At 49.7% G+C, this 12,273-nt stretch overlaps 1 protein-coding gene across 1 annotated transcript in view; it reads right to left on the bottom strand.

Annotated features, from left to right (window-relative positions):
• The window catches only part of KSR2 (kinase suppressor of ras 2), a 403,084-nt gene extending 391,938 nt beyond the window's left edge, over positions 1-11,146 (bottom strand). Inside the window, exon 1 of the mRNA XM_046024145.1 lies at positions 10,189-11,146. Coding sequence (XP_045880101.1) covers positions 10,189-10,368 — 180 coding nt within the window. The 5' untranslated portion in view covers positions 10,369-11,146. The remainder of the gene's footprint in view (positions 1-10,188) is intronic.
• Between the last annotated feature and the right edge of the window lie 1,127 nt (positions 11,147-12,273).

Raw genomic sequence — 12,273 nt, 5'->3', positions numbered from 1 at the left:
CATCGGTACAGAATTTCTATCTAGGATGATGAGTAGGTTCTGCAGATAGATAGTGATGATAGTTGTACAAGATCGTGAATGTATTTCGTGACACCTGAGTTGCACACTTTAAAATGGTTATGATGGTAAATATTATATGATATCTATTTTACCACCATTAAAAAAAAGGATTTTTTTTTTAAAGGCTGCCTCAGGAGGTGGGGCTCACCCCAAAGCACCATGCAAAAGCTAGACACTAGCCAAGAGGTAACCCTGGCCAACCTCTTAAGGGTCCTCCTACCTTTAAAGGATACAATTTTCAAGCCATTGGATACCATGGTTCTTTCTACCACATAAGCTTAAGAGAAGTTCAGGAGCTACAAGGTCCAAGCAACCCCAGAACTGTTAACCAACTTAGAGTTGTGATGCGCACATGGTTCAAAGACTAAAGCCTGCCAGTCACTGATGGGAAGTGAGTCATCTGTGGGCGAATTCAAAGACCCAGGCCTAGTATCGGAATCTTGTTCACTTAGGTCACCTGCAGCCCCTCAGGTGTACCATTATCCCATCAAAGGCTTCTATGGGTTTCTTCTTCTCACACCTTGCTCTCACGCAGTGGGAGCTCAGTTAGAGTCACTGAATCAATGAATGATACACCCAACCATGGCACCCCCACCCAAAGGCTGAGATGCCCTAACCTTCCCATGCCAACCTACTGGGGCGAATGTTGTAAGCATCTGCCATGTGCCAAGCGCCCTGCTCAGCTCCTTAATCCACAATTCCATGTAATCAGTATAACAATCCTACATAACATGATCCTAATTTTATAAGCAAGGAAACTGAAGCTGAGAAAGCAGAGCTCATTTGCCCAAGGTTACTTAGCTAGTACTAGCTAAGTAACTTGAACTCAGACTAGAATCCAAGCAATCTCATGGCAGATCCCAACCTCACCTAATCACTAGGTGGTTATACTGCTTTAAGCATCCACAAAAATTTCTAGAGACTCAATTAAGTTATTATTTCAGAATCTTCATCTCAATTTTCCACTGGTCCCGGGAAACTGAGGGCATGCATCTTTGGAATGCAACCACGCTTTAATCAACGGCTGCCTAGTAAACCCCGGGGGCAGGGGTGGCATATTCTCAGTCTTTTTTTTTTTTTTTTTAAGATTTTATTTATTTATTTCAAAGAGAGAGAGAGAGAGAGAGAGATCACAGGTAGGCAGAGAGGCAGGCAGAGAGAGAGGGGGAAGCAGGCTCCCTGCTGAGCAGAGAGCCTGATGCGGGGCTCGATCCTAGGACCTTGAGATCATGTCCTGAGCTGAAGGTAGAGGCTTAACCCACTGAGCCACCCAGGTGCCCCATATTGTCAGTCTTTACCAAGAACAGAACTTCTATTCCAGCAAAACAGAGAAATCACCTCAAAGGCCAAAAGCAGCAACTGTCCAGCTGAAATACACAGCGAGCCACCTCCGTAATTTAAAATTTTCTAGTAGCCTCGGGAAAGAAAGAGTAATAAAATACAGGTAAAATTAATTTGAACAGATTTCATTAACCCAATCTGTCTGAAATAACATCATGGCCGCATGCTGTCAATATAAAACATGATTAATGAGATATTTTCTATTCTCTTCTTCATACTAAGAATTCAGAACCTGGTGTGTATTTGATATCAACAGCACATTTCAGTCAGAAGTCACCACATTTCCACTGCACAGTAGCCAAGGTGGCAACTGCTTGGACATCCTTGAGTCTGTTTCCCTCTTTTTGTCATCCTTTCTTGTGTCTGTGGATGCCCTGCTTGGTCTCCATTGGTTCTGCATTTCTCCCCAACAGCTTCCATCTATAAAAGCGTACCCGTGAAATGGAAGCATCTGAGTGAGAGAGTATGCCACCATGATGGTTCTCGCTAAACCAAGACCCATCACCTCCAACCACCTCACCATGATCACCTGTACGTCCCCTTTGCCTTCTATCTGCTCTCGTCTTCCTTTTTTCCCTTCCAGGCCATGCCCCCTTTGGGGTGCCCAACGTAGAGCAGGAAACCTCTTTCTGGATCTGAGTCTGTCTTAGCCTCCAGTTTGGGACAAACCCGTGACTCTAAACCTCAGTAAATTCACTTGAAAAGCAGGAAGAACCACAGTTGCAGTCACTGCCCACTGGAGGGATGTTGCAAGGGTCATAGAAATCCTGCTGACAATGATTCTCTGCTTTTTTTTTTTTTTTTAATTTTATTTATTTATTTGACAGAGAGAGATCACAAGTAGACAGAGAGGCAGGCAGAGAGCAGAGAGCCCGATGCGGGACTCGATCCCAGGACCCTGAGATCATGACCTGAGCCAAAGGCAGCAGCTTAACCCACTGAGCCACCCAGGGGCCCCTGATTCTCTGCTTTGACTTTCTCCTCCCCATCCCTCAGCTTCTCCATCCTCCGTCCCAGCTGCCATGTGTCCCTTGTCTTCCTCAGCTCCTGAACACCTCCCCATTCCCCAGCTCCAGAGCGGCACTGCAGGGGTGAGGACGAACAGCCAGGTCCCAACAGTAGGAGCCCAGTGGGTGGGAGCCCAGAAAATGACTGATTGTCTGGGGGAGGAGAAAGACTCCCCAGTTTTCTGCCCCTTAGAAGGAGAAGGATAACGTGCTCCAGAACAGAATCCACTCCAAAAACCCAAAGGGGAGAGTGAACCCTTCAGAACAACTTTCACCACTGACTCAGAGTTGTGAGACCACCCCCCAGCCATATCTTTGTGAGAACAAGACGGAAGGGCGAGGCTAGGTCTGCACAGGCTAGCCACTTGGTGTGGAAAACCAAGTCTCCCTCTTGTGTCCACAAGTCTCCAGATCCTTCCCAACTAGAAACAGAAAGATGAGATTCTAACCCGAGGCAACTGCCTCTTTAACCCTGAGCTCTCAGTCATCAAAACATAGGCAGGGGCGCCTGGGTGGCTCAGTGGGTTAGAGCCTCTGTCTTCAGCTCAGGTCATGATCCCAGGATCCTAGAATTGAGCCCCATGTCGGGCTCTCTGCTCAGCGGGGAGTCTGCTTCCCGCCCCCCCCCCCGCCTGCCTCTCTGCCTACTTGTGATCTCTGTCTGTCAAGTAAATAAATAAAATCTTAAAACAAAAAACAAAAAACACATAGGCAACCAAAGAATAAAATAAAGCATAAAGCCAGGGGCACCTGGGTGTCTCAGTCAGTTAAGCATCCGGTTTCAGCTCAGGTCCTGATCTCATGCGTTGTGGGATGGAGCCCCGCATCAGGCTCCACACTCAGTGGGGAGTCTGCTTGAGATTCTCTTTCCCTCTCCCTCTGCCCCTCTGCTCTCTCTGTCCCCCCGCCTCAAATAAGTGGATTAAAATTTTTTTTAGTAAATAAAAATAAGTGGATAAATTTTTTTTAAGATTTTATTTATTTGACAGAGAGAGAGATCACAAGTAGACAGAGAGGCAGGCAGAGAGAGAGGGGGAAGCAGGCTCCCCGCTGAGCAGAGAGCCCCACGCGGGACTCGATCCCAGGACCTGAGATCATGACCCAAGCCAAAAGCAAAGCCTTAACCCACTGAGCCACCTAGGTGCCCCAGATAAATCTTTTTCAAAAAAGCATAAACTCATACTGAGGATAGGGGAATGTGCCTGGTGAACAATAATTTGGCAAAACCTATCATGAGTCCTGAGACTTTGCATATCCTTGAATTCAGCAATTCCCCTGGAACTGAAGGACTGATACAAACCACAAGGATGTCTGCTACGGTATTATTTAGAATAATGGGCAGTTATAACATACACATCTGACAGTAGGATTTGTTCAATTGTGCTACATTCATGTATTATCCCACAGCCACTAAAAATATTTAATAACACAAGAAGATGTTCCTGACATATAAGTGCATTGTATAGCTCCAGCCTTCCTCGGAGCTGTAGGTTCGAATACCTAGTTGTCGACCTGACACATGGAACATGTCCAGATAGGACTGACTGTCAAGCCCAACCTATTCCACCTCCACTCCCCACATTTCAAATCGAGGCACCACCATTCACTCCATTCTTAAGCCAAATGCCCAGGCATAATCCTCCATCCTTTATTTTCCCCATATCTGATTCATGGGCACCTCCATGCACCTGACCTTCTGGATCCAGCCACCTGCCCCATCCCCCCAACCAGCATAACCGTCCAAAGCACAGTCACTCCTGGTTTTGGTTTCCACACTAACCTCCCAAATTGTCTCCCTGCTCTCATTCTTACACCCTACAGTCTATTTTCCCTGCAGCAGTCTGAAAGATCTTTAAAAACATAACTCAGGGGGCGCCTGGGTGGCTCAGTGGGTTAAGCCTCTGCTTTCGGCTCAGGTCATGATTCCAGGGTCCTGGGATCGAGCCCCACATCAGGCTCTCTGCTCAGCGGGGAGCCTGCTTCCCCCTCTCTCTCTGCCTGCTGCTCTGCCTCCTTGTGATCTCTCTCTCTCTGTCAAATAAAATTAAAAAAAAAATTAAAAAAAAAACATAACTCAGGGGCGCCTCAGGGATGGGGAGGAGAAAGTCAAAAACATAACTGGCTCAGTGGGTTAAAGCCTCTGTCTTCGGCTCAGGTCATGATCCCAGGGTCCTGGGATGGAGTCCTCATTGGGCTCTCTGCTCAGTGGGGAGCCTCCTTCCCCCTCTCTCTCTGCCTGCCTCTCTGCCTACTTGTGATTTCTGTCTGTCAAATAAATAAATAAAATCTTTAAAAAAAAACACACACACACCAAAAACCATAAATCAGTCACCTCCCTGTTCACACTTAGAACAAAATCCAAGTATCTTATCAAAGCCCTTTATGATCAGGGTCCTGCTTCTGTCTCCCACAGTGCCCTCACCCCTTCCCTACCCACCCACTCCACGCCAACCACAGTGGTCTATTAACATTCCGAGCACGCTTCCACCCAAGAAATTTGCATCCACTGTTCCCTCTTCCTGGTGCATTTCCCAGATAAGTCTCAGCTTGCTTCAAGTCAGTAAAACCTCCTTGAGGGGGGCCTTTGCAGATGATGCCATGACCCTCCCTCTTTCCCATGCCATTTTGGTTCTATTTTGGGTTTGGGAGGGAGCTTTTCCCATAGCAACGCTACCTTGTTACATTAGATTGTTCACTGGCCCCTCTGAACCACACCTCCTAGAATACATACGCTTAGATAGTAATTTCTACACTGACTCTGGGCTTACCCACTTAACCTGCTTCGACAAACGGGACACCGGCCAAGGTCACGGAAGCAGAGGCCTGAGAGGGGCTGCGCAACAGGGTGTATTGTCTTGGAACACTGCTGCTTCCGCCAGGGAAGAAATCTGCCTGCCCTGCTGGAAAGACCATGGGGAGGGAAACCAAGTCACCCCGGCCAACCACTGGCCATGTGAGCAAGGCCGTCTTGGACCATCCAGCACAGCTGAGACGCCCAGTGATGGCAACCACATGAGTGACCCAGGCAAGATCATCAGAACTAGACTGTCCACCCTACAGATCAGAGATCAGCAAGCTACCTATCGCCCATGGGCCAAATCTGACCCACCACCTGTTCTTGTAAGGCCCCAAATCTCAGAATAGTTTTTACATTTTTAAATGTAAAAAAAAAAAAAAAGAAAGAAAGAAAATAAAATAATGTTTCTAGGACATGTGAAAATTATTTGAAGTAGGGATTTCAGGGTCCATAAATGACACCGCACAGGGAAACGTTCATTTGTGGATATAGTTCATCCATGGCGACTGCACGGGACAACAGCAAGGCTGAGTGGCTGTGATGGGCAGTGGGTGTGCGTCACCCACAAAGCCTAAACTAGTCACTCTCTGTCCCTTGACAAAAAAGGTTGTCAGCCTCTGCTTGCAGGCTGCCATCGGACTAACCTTTAAACAAATTGTATCGTAGTCACTCCGAAACCTTTGAAGATTTCTACCTCCTTCCTCAAAGGAGTGAAACTTTGTCAGTCTGACTCCCTTGTCCCAGTCAGATCGCAAGGGTTTGTGACCTAAATTCATTTCCTTTGCCACTCTATCAGGGACTCTGCATTCTGGACCAACTGGTCTCCCTGCAGGCCCATGAAGGCATGAACTGGCATGAAACGCCTCCAGCTTATTGTCTTGCCACGCAGGCTCTCCCAACCTACTGTGATCTAAGCCTTCCCCACCCTTCTCTCCGTTCAGGGTCCCCAGCTCCCCAACCAAGAAAGCTACCCTACCTGCTCTGCCAAATGTTTCCCTGGGTGTATTCTATGGAACATCAGTCCCAAGGGATATCCTTGGAAAAAGGACCCAACCCTCTCTTGGAGTCACCATGCCCATAGTTGGTACAGTAAAGACTTGGAGAAGTCTGTTTCCCTTTATTTAACGCAACCTTTCTCGGGCGTTAGGACCCAAGGAATTCATCGGGTCTTCAGAGTACTGGTTGGCCACCAGCATCTAGCACAGTGCCCAGATCGCTAGTATTTGCTAGAAGAATAGAAAATACTACCAGCCCACAGAACTAAGGTTGCACAGAACATACTCTGGAAATGCTGCTCAAACTCTTCCTTCTCTCCCTCTGATCTGAGCTGTTCCCTTCCATGTCATCTGGCCCATACCACATAATGCTAATCATATCATCATCATCACTACCATTTATTCAACCCCTGCGGGCTGTGCCAGAGATAGCACCAGACCCTTGAAAATGTCCTGTCTTTCCGTCCTCATAACCACTGAAATAGGTAAGGTTATTCTTTTTTTTGCCACTTTTTCAAAAATTAAACCATGGGTCAGAAAATTTAAATTAGCCCACGATGAAGTTAAGCAGAAAAGCTACCATTTAAAACTGTGTTGGTCTAACTCCAAAGCTCATGGCCTTTCTTCTCTGCCAGAATACCTCCTGATAACATGCCACGGCCAGTCCTGTTGGCTGTCCACCCAATATCCCTTCTTGTTCTCTTCCACGCCAGCAGAACCCTGACTGTGTATGGAGCGACAACAGGTCAACCGAGGCAATGGACCACGACCTGTCTAAACCACTCACGATGCTGTTCCCGCTTCCCCACCTCCCAGCATTGCAGCTCGGACTACCCATCCAACCGAGTTTTGGCCAATAAGATATACTTAAACATCATCTGAGGGACGCCTGGGTGGCTCAGTGGGTTAAGCCTCTGCCTTCCGCTCAGGTCATGATCTCAGGGTCCTGGGATTGAGCTCCGCATCGGGCTTTCTGCTCAGCAGGGAGCCTGCTTCCCCCCTCCCCCCCGCCCCGCCTGCCTCTCTGCCTACTTGTGATCTCTGTCTCTCTCTCTCTGTCAAATAAATAACTAAAATCTTTAAAAGAAAAAAACAAAACATCATCTGTGGGTTAGGCAGCAAGAGGTATTCTGGGGAAGCAAAAAAAAGACACGAACCCTTTATATCTGCACACTCCTCACCTGGCCCCCCCAACCCTGCCTTGAACCTGGGTGTGATGGCTGAAGCTTGCAACCATTAGAAAGAGGCCACTGACAGCTCAAAGGGACGACAGCCCCAACGTTACCATCTGACTTGAGCCAACTCAAGCACCCATATCCCTCCAGACTTGATGCTACACAAGGAAAAGAAGCCACTGTTCCCTCGAACACGTGGTTGAATTTTCCATTTCATGCAGTTTGAAAATATTCTTCCAGACCCACATGCTGCCTGCCCGTATCATCTGCTGTTTGGGCTTGATCATTATTTCACACCTAGAGCCTTGTGAGCCTTGTCTCCCTAATCACGCAGGGCACTTCTGGAAGGCTCAGTCCACGCTGTATATTTTTGTTATCATGGGGTCATAGGCATGCTACAAAATTTTGCTTATTATCAAGGTTTTCGGGGACGTTCCATGTACTACTTACTTCAGTGTTTGTGAGCAGGGAGTTCTCACCATCAAACTGCAGAAATATCTCCTAATCAGTGGGTATTCCTCAGAGTGTCAATGTGAAAACATGCATCGAAACACTTGGACTGTTTCTTAAATGCAGATTCCTGGGCCTTCCCTCTCCCCCCGCCCCTGACCCCCAGTCCCACCTGAATAATCTGGGGTCAGCAGCTGAGAATGGATGTTTTTAGTAAGTTCCCTTGGGTGGTTTTGATATACAAAATATGATATACATTTTGATATACAGAAAAGTTTGGTTGATAAAGAGCCTTGGTCCAAAACCTAGGCAAGGTTTGGCAGGATTTGGCTGTACCCGGAGTCACCAGCGCTTCATTAGAGCCCCCCCCCTCGCCCCAGGGGCCCAAGAAGCATAGAGCTGGCATGACTATTGGAGACCCTTCCCTGCACAATATGTGTAAAGTGGTTGTGGGCATGCTCTTTGGCATCCTGGGACCAGGAAACTGACAACCAGATGCACTCCAAGTAATTGCAACCTCGTGCAACTCCATCCCCCGGTTTTCAAAGAAAACCAGGGTGCAGGAAAGAAGCCACAGAGGCCAGGGTCCACTGTGACCATCACCATCATTCCAGGAGCTATCAGAGGATGGGCCATGTTGAGAAGAGTTGAAAACTAAACCAGAGGAACTTACACAGCGATACATGAATGAGCACTTGGGACTCCTGGCTCAAAGGACCAGAAGAGGACTCAGGTGGCCCTTTTGGGTTATTTATTTACTGCCCGCCGTTCTGTGAGTTCACTGCTCACACAGAGACAGCAGACTGGGCCAGGGCTTCCCACACTTTTTCTTCCAGCAACAAAGTCCTAGCCTATTCTCCCAAAACTCCGAGAAAGCAAGTACCTGGTCTCCCAACAGAGTCCCACTCCTCTGATACCTCTTGACACTTAATTTTATTTCATTTCTGAGGATCATTTTCCCAGATGACAGGTGCACACAGACATGTATTCTAGGGGGCCAAACAGCATATCACACACACTCTCTCTCTCTCTCTCCTTTCAAACTGATGACCTTCCAAGCAGCCAAAGTTAAAATCATGGGGGGGGAGGGACAACTTTAAAGTGAATCAGAGAGTGGAATTTATCCAGGCAGGAACGGGGGCACCAAGCTCAAAGATTCAGCAGGGACGGAAGAGTTCAGGTCTTGGAAACTCCTGGAGTGGAAACAGAGGGAAACTCCCAGCACCACACATGCTCACTTCACCAGGGGGTGAACCCCTTTCCTATGCTCCCAGCCTGCACAGCCACTACCCTCAGCAAATGCCAGCTAATGGGAGTTCCCAAATTTAATCAAGCCATGTGTACAGCTGTTTTGAGGGAGAAGTGAGTGGAACCCTTCAGATGTTTCCAACAACGTGGCTGCCCAGTGATTACGTGCACACCAGACATTTTCTAAAGCTCCTGAAACCTTCCTCCTTTGACCAAACTGCCTTGGGAAGAAATAATTTCTGCCATCTTCTCTCTGAGTAACTTTGCATCCAACCCCATCCCCCCAAACTGCTTCAAACTCGCCCTCAAGTTCTGTTGGAGACAATGTTACAACTCGCCAGAGATGACTCCTCCTCCGACCCCTTTCCCCGCGCGGTCCCACCACGGATTCAAGAGAATTTTCCCACACCGCTTGCGTGTGCCGATCCAGGCATATTTTCTCTTATCTTTTTACACGTTTCAGGCCTGCAACATCTCCCTGCATCAAACGGTTTGATTGGAAACTCAATGGGGATTTTTTTTTTCCTCTTTACTTCCTGACAAGGATACCACCGAACTAAAACAAAAAACAAAAACAAAAGAACAAAAACAAAATCCAAGGGGCAAAAGCGGGCCAGGAAAGGAGGCTGAGCGCCGAAGAGGTCTATATTTATAGGCAGCCCCATTCTGCGAGCAAAAACCACCTTTGACCACCTGCAGAATGCGCAAGGTCACGTGGGTTCTCTGCAGCGCCTTAATGCCTTACCCAGCACACAAGCCCCCGTGGCATATAAACAAACCCACAAGCGGAAAAAAGGGAGAACTCACTCCTTGGAGGGAAAGCGAATGATAATAACAGCCGCAAGAACAATAATACAGAAGGAATCACAATTACTACTACTACTACCACCGCCCAGCCAAGCGTAGACGACAGCGCTACAGTAAAGGGACCCCCAGGGCAGGCTTTGCAAAGAAGATAAATCACAGAAAACCAAATCGTGCCCACCTTGATACCCTCCCACACCCTTCCGCCCCCCAACAAACAGAATCAAAGGAAAAGGGGGTGGTGGGGAGCAAGGAGAGGAAAAGAAAGATTGCTTCCCCCCCCCCCCCCCCCACACACAGGCAACACCTACCTCCAGGGTCCGGATCTCTTTTTGTGTGAGGTCGTTGGAGGTGGCACATTTGGTCCTAAGCCCTTCCAGGTTGGAGATGCTCAGGTCTATCATGTTTTGGACCAACTCGCACTGCTGTAAGGCTTTTTGCAAACTCAGAGGCTGCTGCTCCTCGCTTTTCGTCATGTTTTCCTCATCCATCGCTTGCTCGGCAAGCCCCCTTCCCCTCCTCCTCCTCCCAGAGAGAAAAAAGGGGGGGGGGGCGTAGAGGTAGTCTACCCCCTACGCTCTCCAACCACTGCGACTTCTCAACAATGTCTCATGAAGAAGAAACCCAACATCTCACACAGGGTTGAGGGGGTGGGGTGGGAGGAGGGGACAAGAGCCAAAATTTATTATTTTATTTTGGGGTATCAAGCAGACTCCATTCGAATGTCTCCTCTTTTTGAGTCTCTGGTCCCTGAAAAGGAGAGATGCTGTTTCTCCGAAGCAAACCAGGTGATGTGATGCTGTCTGTACACTTAGGGAGGAGGAGGAGGAGGGGGAGGAGGAGGAGGAAAAAGAGGAGGAGGAGGGGGAGGGAGAGGAGAGGAGAGGAGGAGGCGAAGGAAAACAGCGCTCACTCTTTACACACCGGCTCCGTGAAGGACAAATGTATATATTTTTGGCTGGCTGGCTTTTATGTCAAAAAAAATCTGCTTTGCCCCCCTCCCAATTGCAGTGACAGGGCATTGTCCACCGTTTGGAGTGCTTTAGCGCGTCCTCAAGATGCTGTCTGCATTGCTCCCGCGGCTGCGGCGGCGACTGCGGCTGGCTGCTGTCTCCTCCTCGCGCTGCTGCTGCTGCTGTTGCTGCTGCTGCTGCTGCCGCCGCCGGGCTCCGGGGGTGACGGCTGCTGCATTCGCTCCTGCCTCGCTCCACACCGACATCTTGCCTGTCAATCAAGGGCGGGGGGGAGCGAGCGCCGGCGAGGGATGGAGAGCGAGAGAGGGACCTGCGGGGAGCGGGTTGGTGGAGCGGCGCCGTGCGCGCAGCCGCCCCGGCCCGGCGCGCCAGGGACCCGCCGGAGGAGGCGGCCGCGGCGCGCGCAGGCTCGCGCACCTGCCCGCGGAGGGGCCGGCCGCCGGCGCGGGCTGAGGCGAGGGGAGGAGGGGAGAAGGGGAGCGGAGGGGGGCGGGATTCGCGGGGATGCGGAGCTCGCGTGGCGGAGTGCAATTACTACCGGGCGTGCGTGCGAGCTGGCGGGCGGGGGCGCGGGGGAGGCGCGCGCGGCGGGGGAGCCGGCGGGGAGTGTGCCCCGGCGCGGGGGCTGGGCGCGGGGGCGGCGGGGGGGGGAGGGGGGTGGGGAGGCCACTACTACGGCACGCTCTCGCGAGACGAGGCCGGAGTGCTGCTCCGCAGGTGCGCTCCGGCTGGGAGCAGGTGTGCACCCAACTTTCAAACCCTTAGTGCGTGCTGGGGAAACGTCAGCGTGAACCTGGGCACGTCCTCTCTGGCTTTCTGGTTCGGGGGTGTGTGTATGTGTGTGTGTAAAACGAAACAAACCTGATCATCTTCCGTGAGCCCTGCGTGTGTGCGTCTGTCTGTCTGCCTTTCTGTTCGTTTGTCCTTTCTTGTTACTGGAGAAAAATGAAACAAATCTGATAATCGTCCATGAGCTGTAGGCAGCTGCTTCCCAGGGTGCGTGCGTGTGCGTGTGTGTGTGTGTGTGTGTGTGTGTGTGTATGTTCCTTTGTCCTTTCTTGTTACTAGGGCAAAGTAAAACAAACCTGATCATCTTCCATGAGCCGCAGGACTCTGCCTACCCCCGGAATTGGTACCCCGGCCTGCAGTTACCCTGAGGGGTGGCTTTTCCATTTGGAGGGGAAATGCCCACCTTATGAGTCTGTTTTGCCTTAATCTGATTGTTACCATGCCCTAGGTGTCCTGCACTATCTGATCCCAACCGACCTAAAAGACCTTATGCCAGCAAACTGTGGCCCCAGAGCTAAAAATGGTTTTTATATTTTTAGATGGTTGGGGAAAAAAATCAAAAGATTTTGTGAGGCGTGGGAATTATAAGAAATTCTAATTTCAGTGTCCACATAGTTTTAGTGGCCCACTGCC

The sequence above is a fragment of the Meles meles genome, chromosome 12, assembly GCF_922984935.1.
Source record: "Meles meles chromosome 12, mMelMel3.1 paternal haplotype, whole genome shotgun sequence".
Taxonomy (NCBI): domain Eukaryota; kingdom Metazoa; phylum Chordata; class Mammalia; order Carnivora; family Mustelidae; genus Meles; species Meles meles.
The sequence above is the reverse complement of the archived record's forward strand: the minus strand, read 5'-3'. Positions and strand labels throughout refer to the sequence as shown.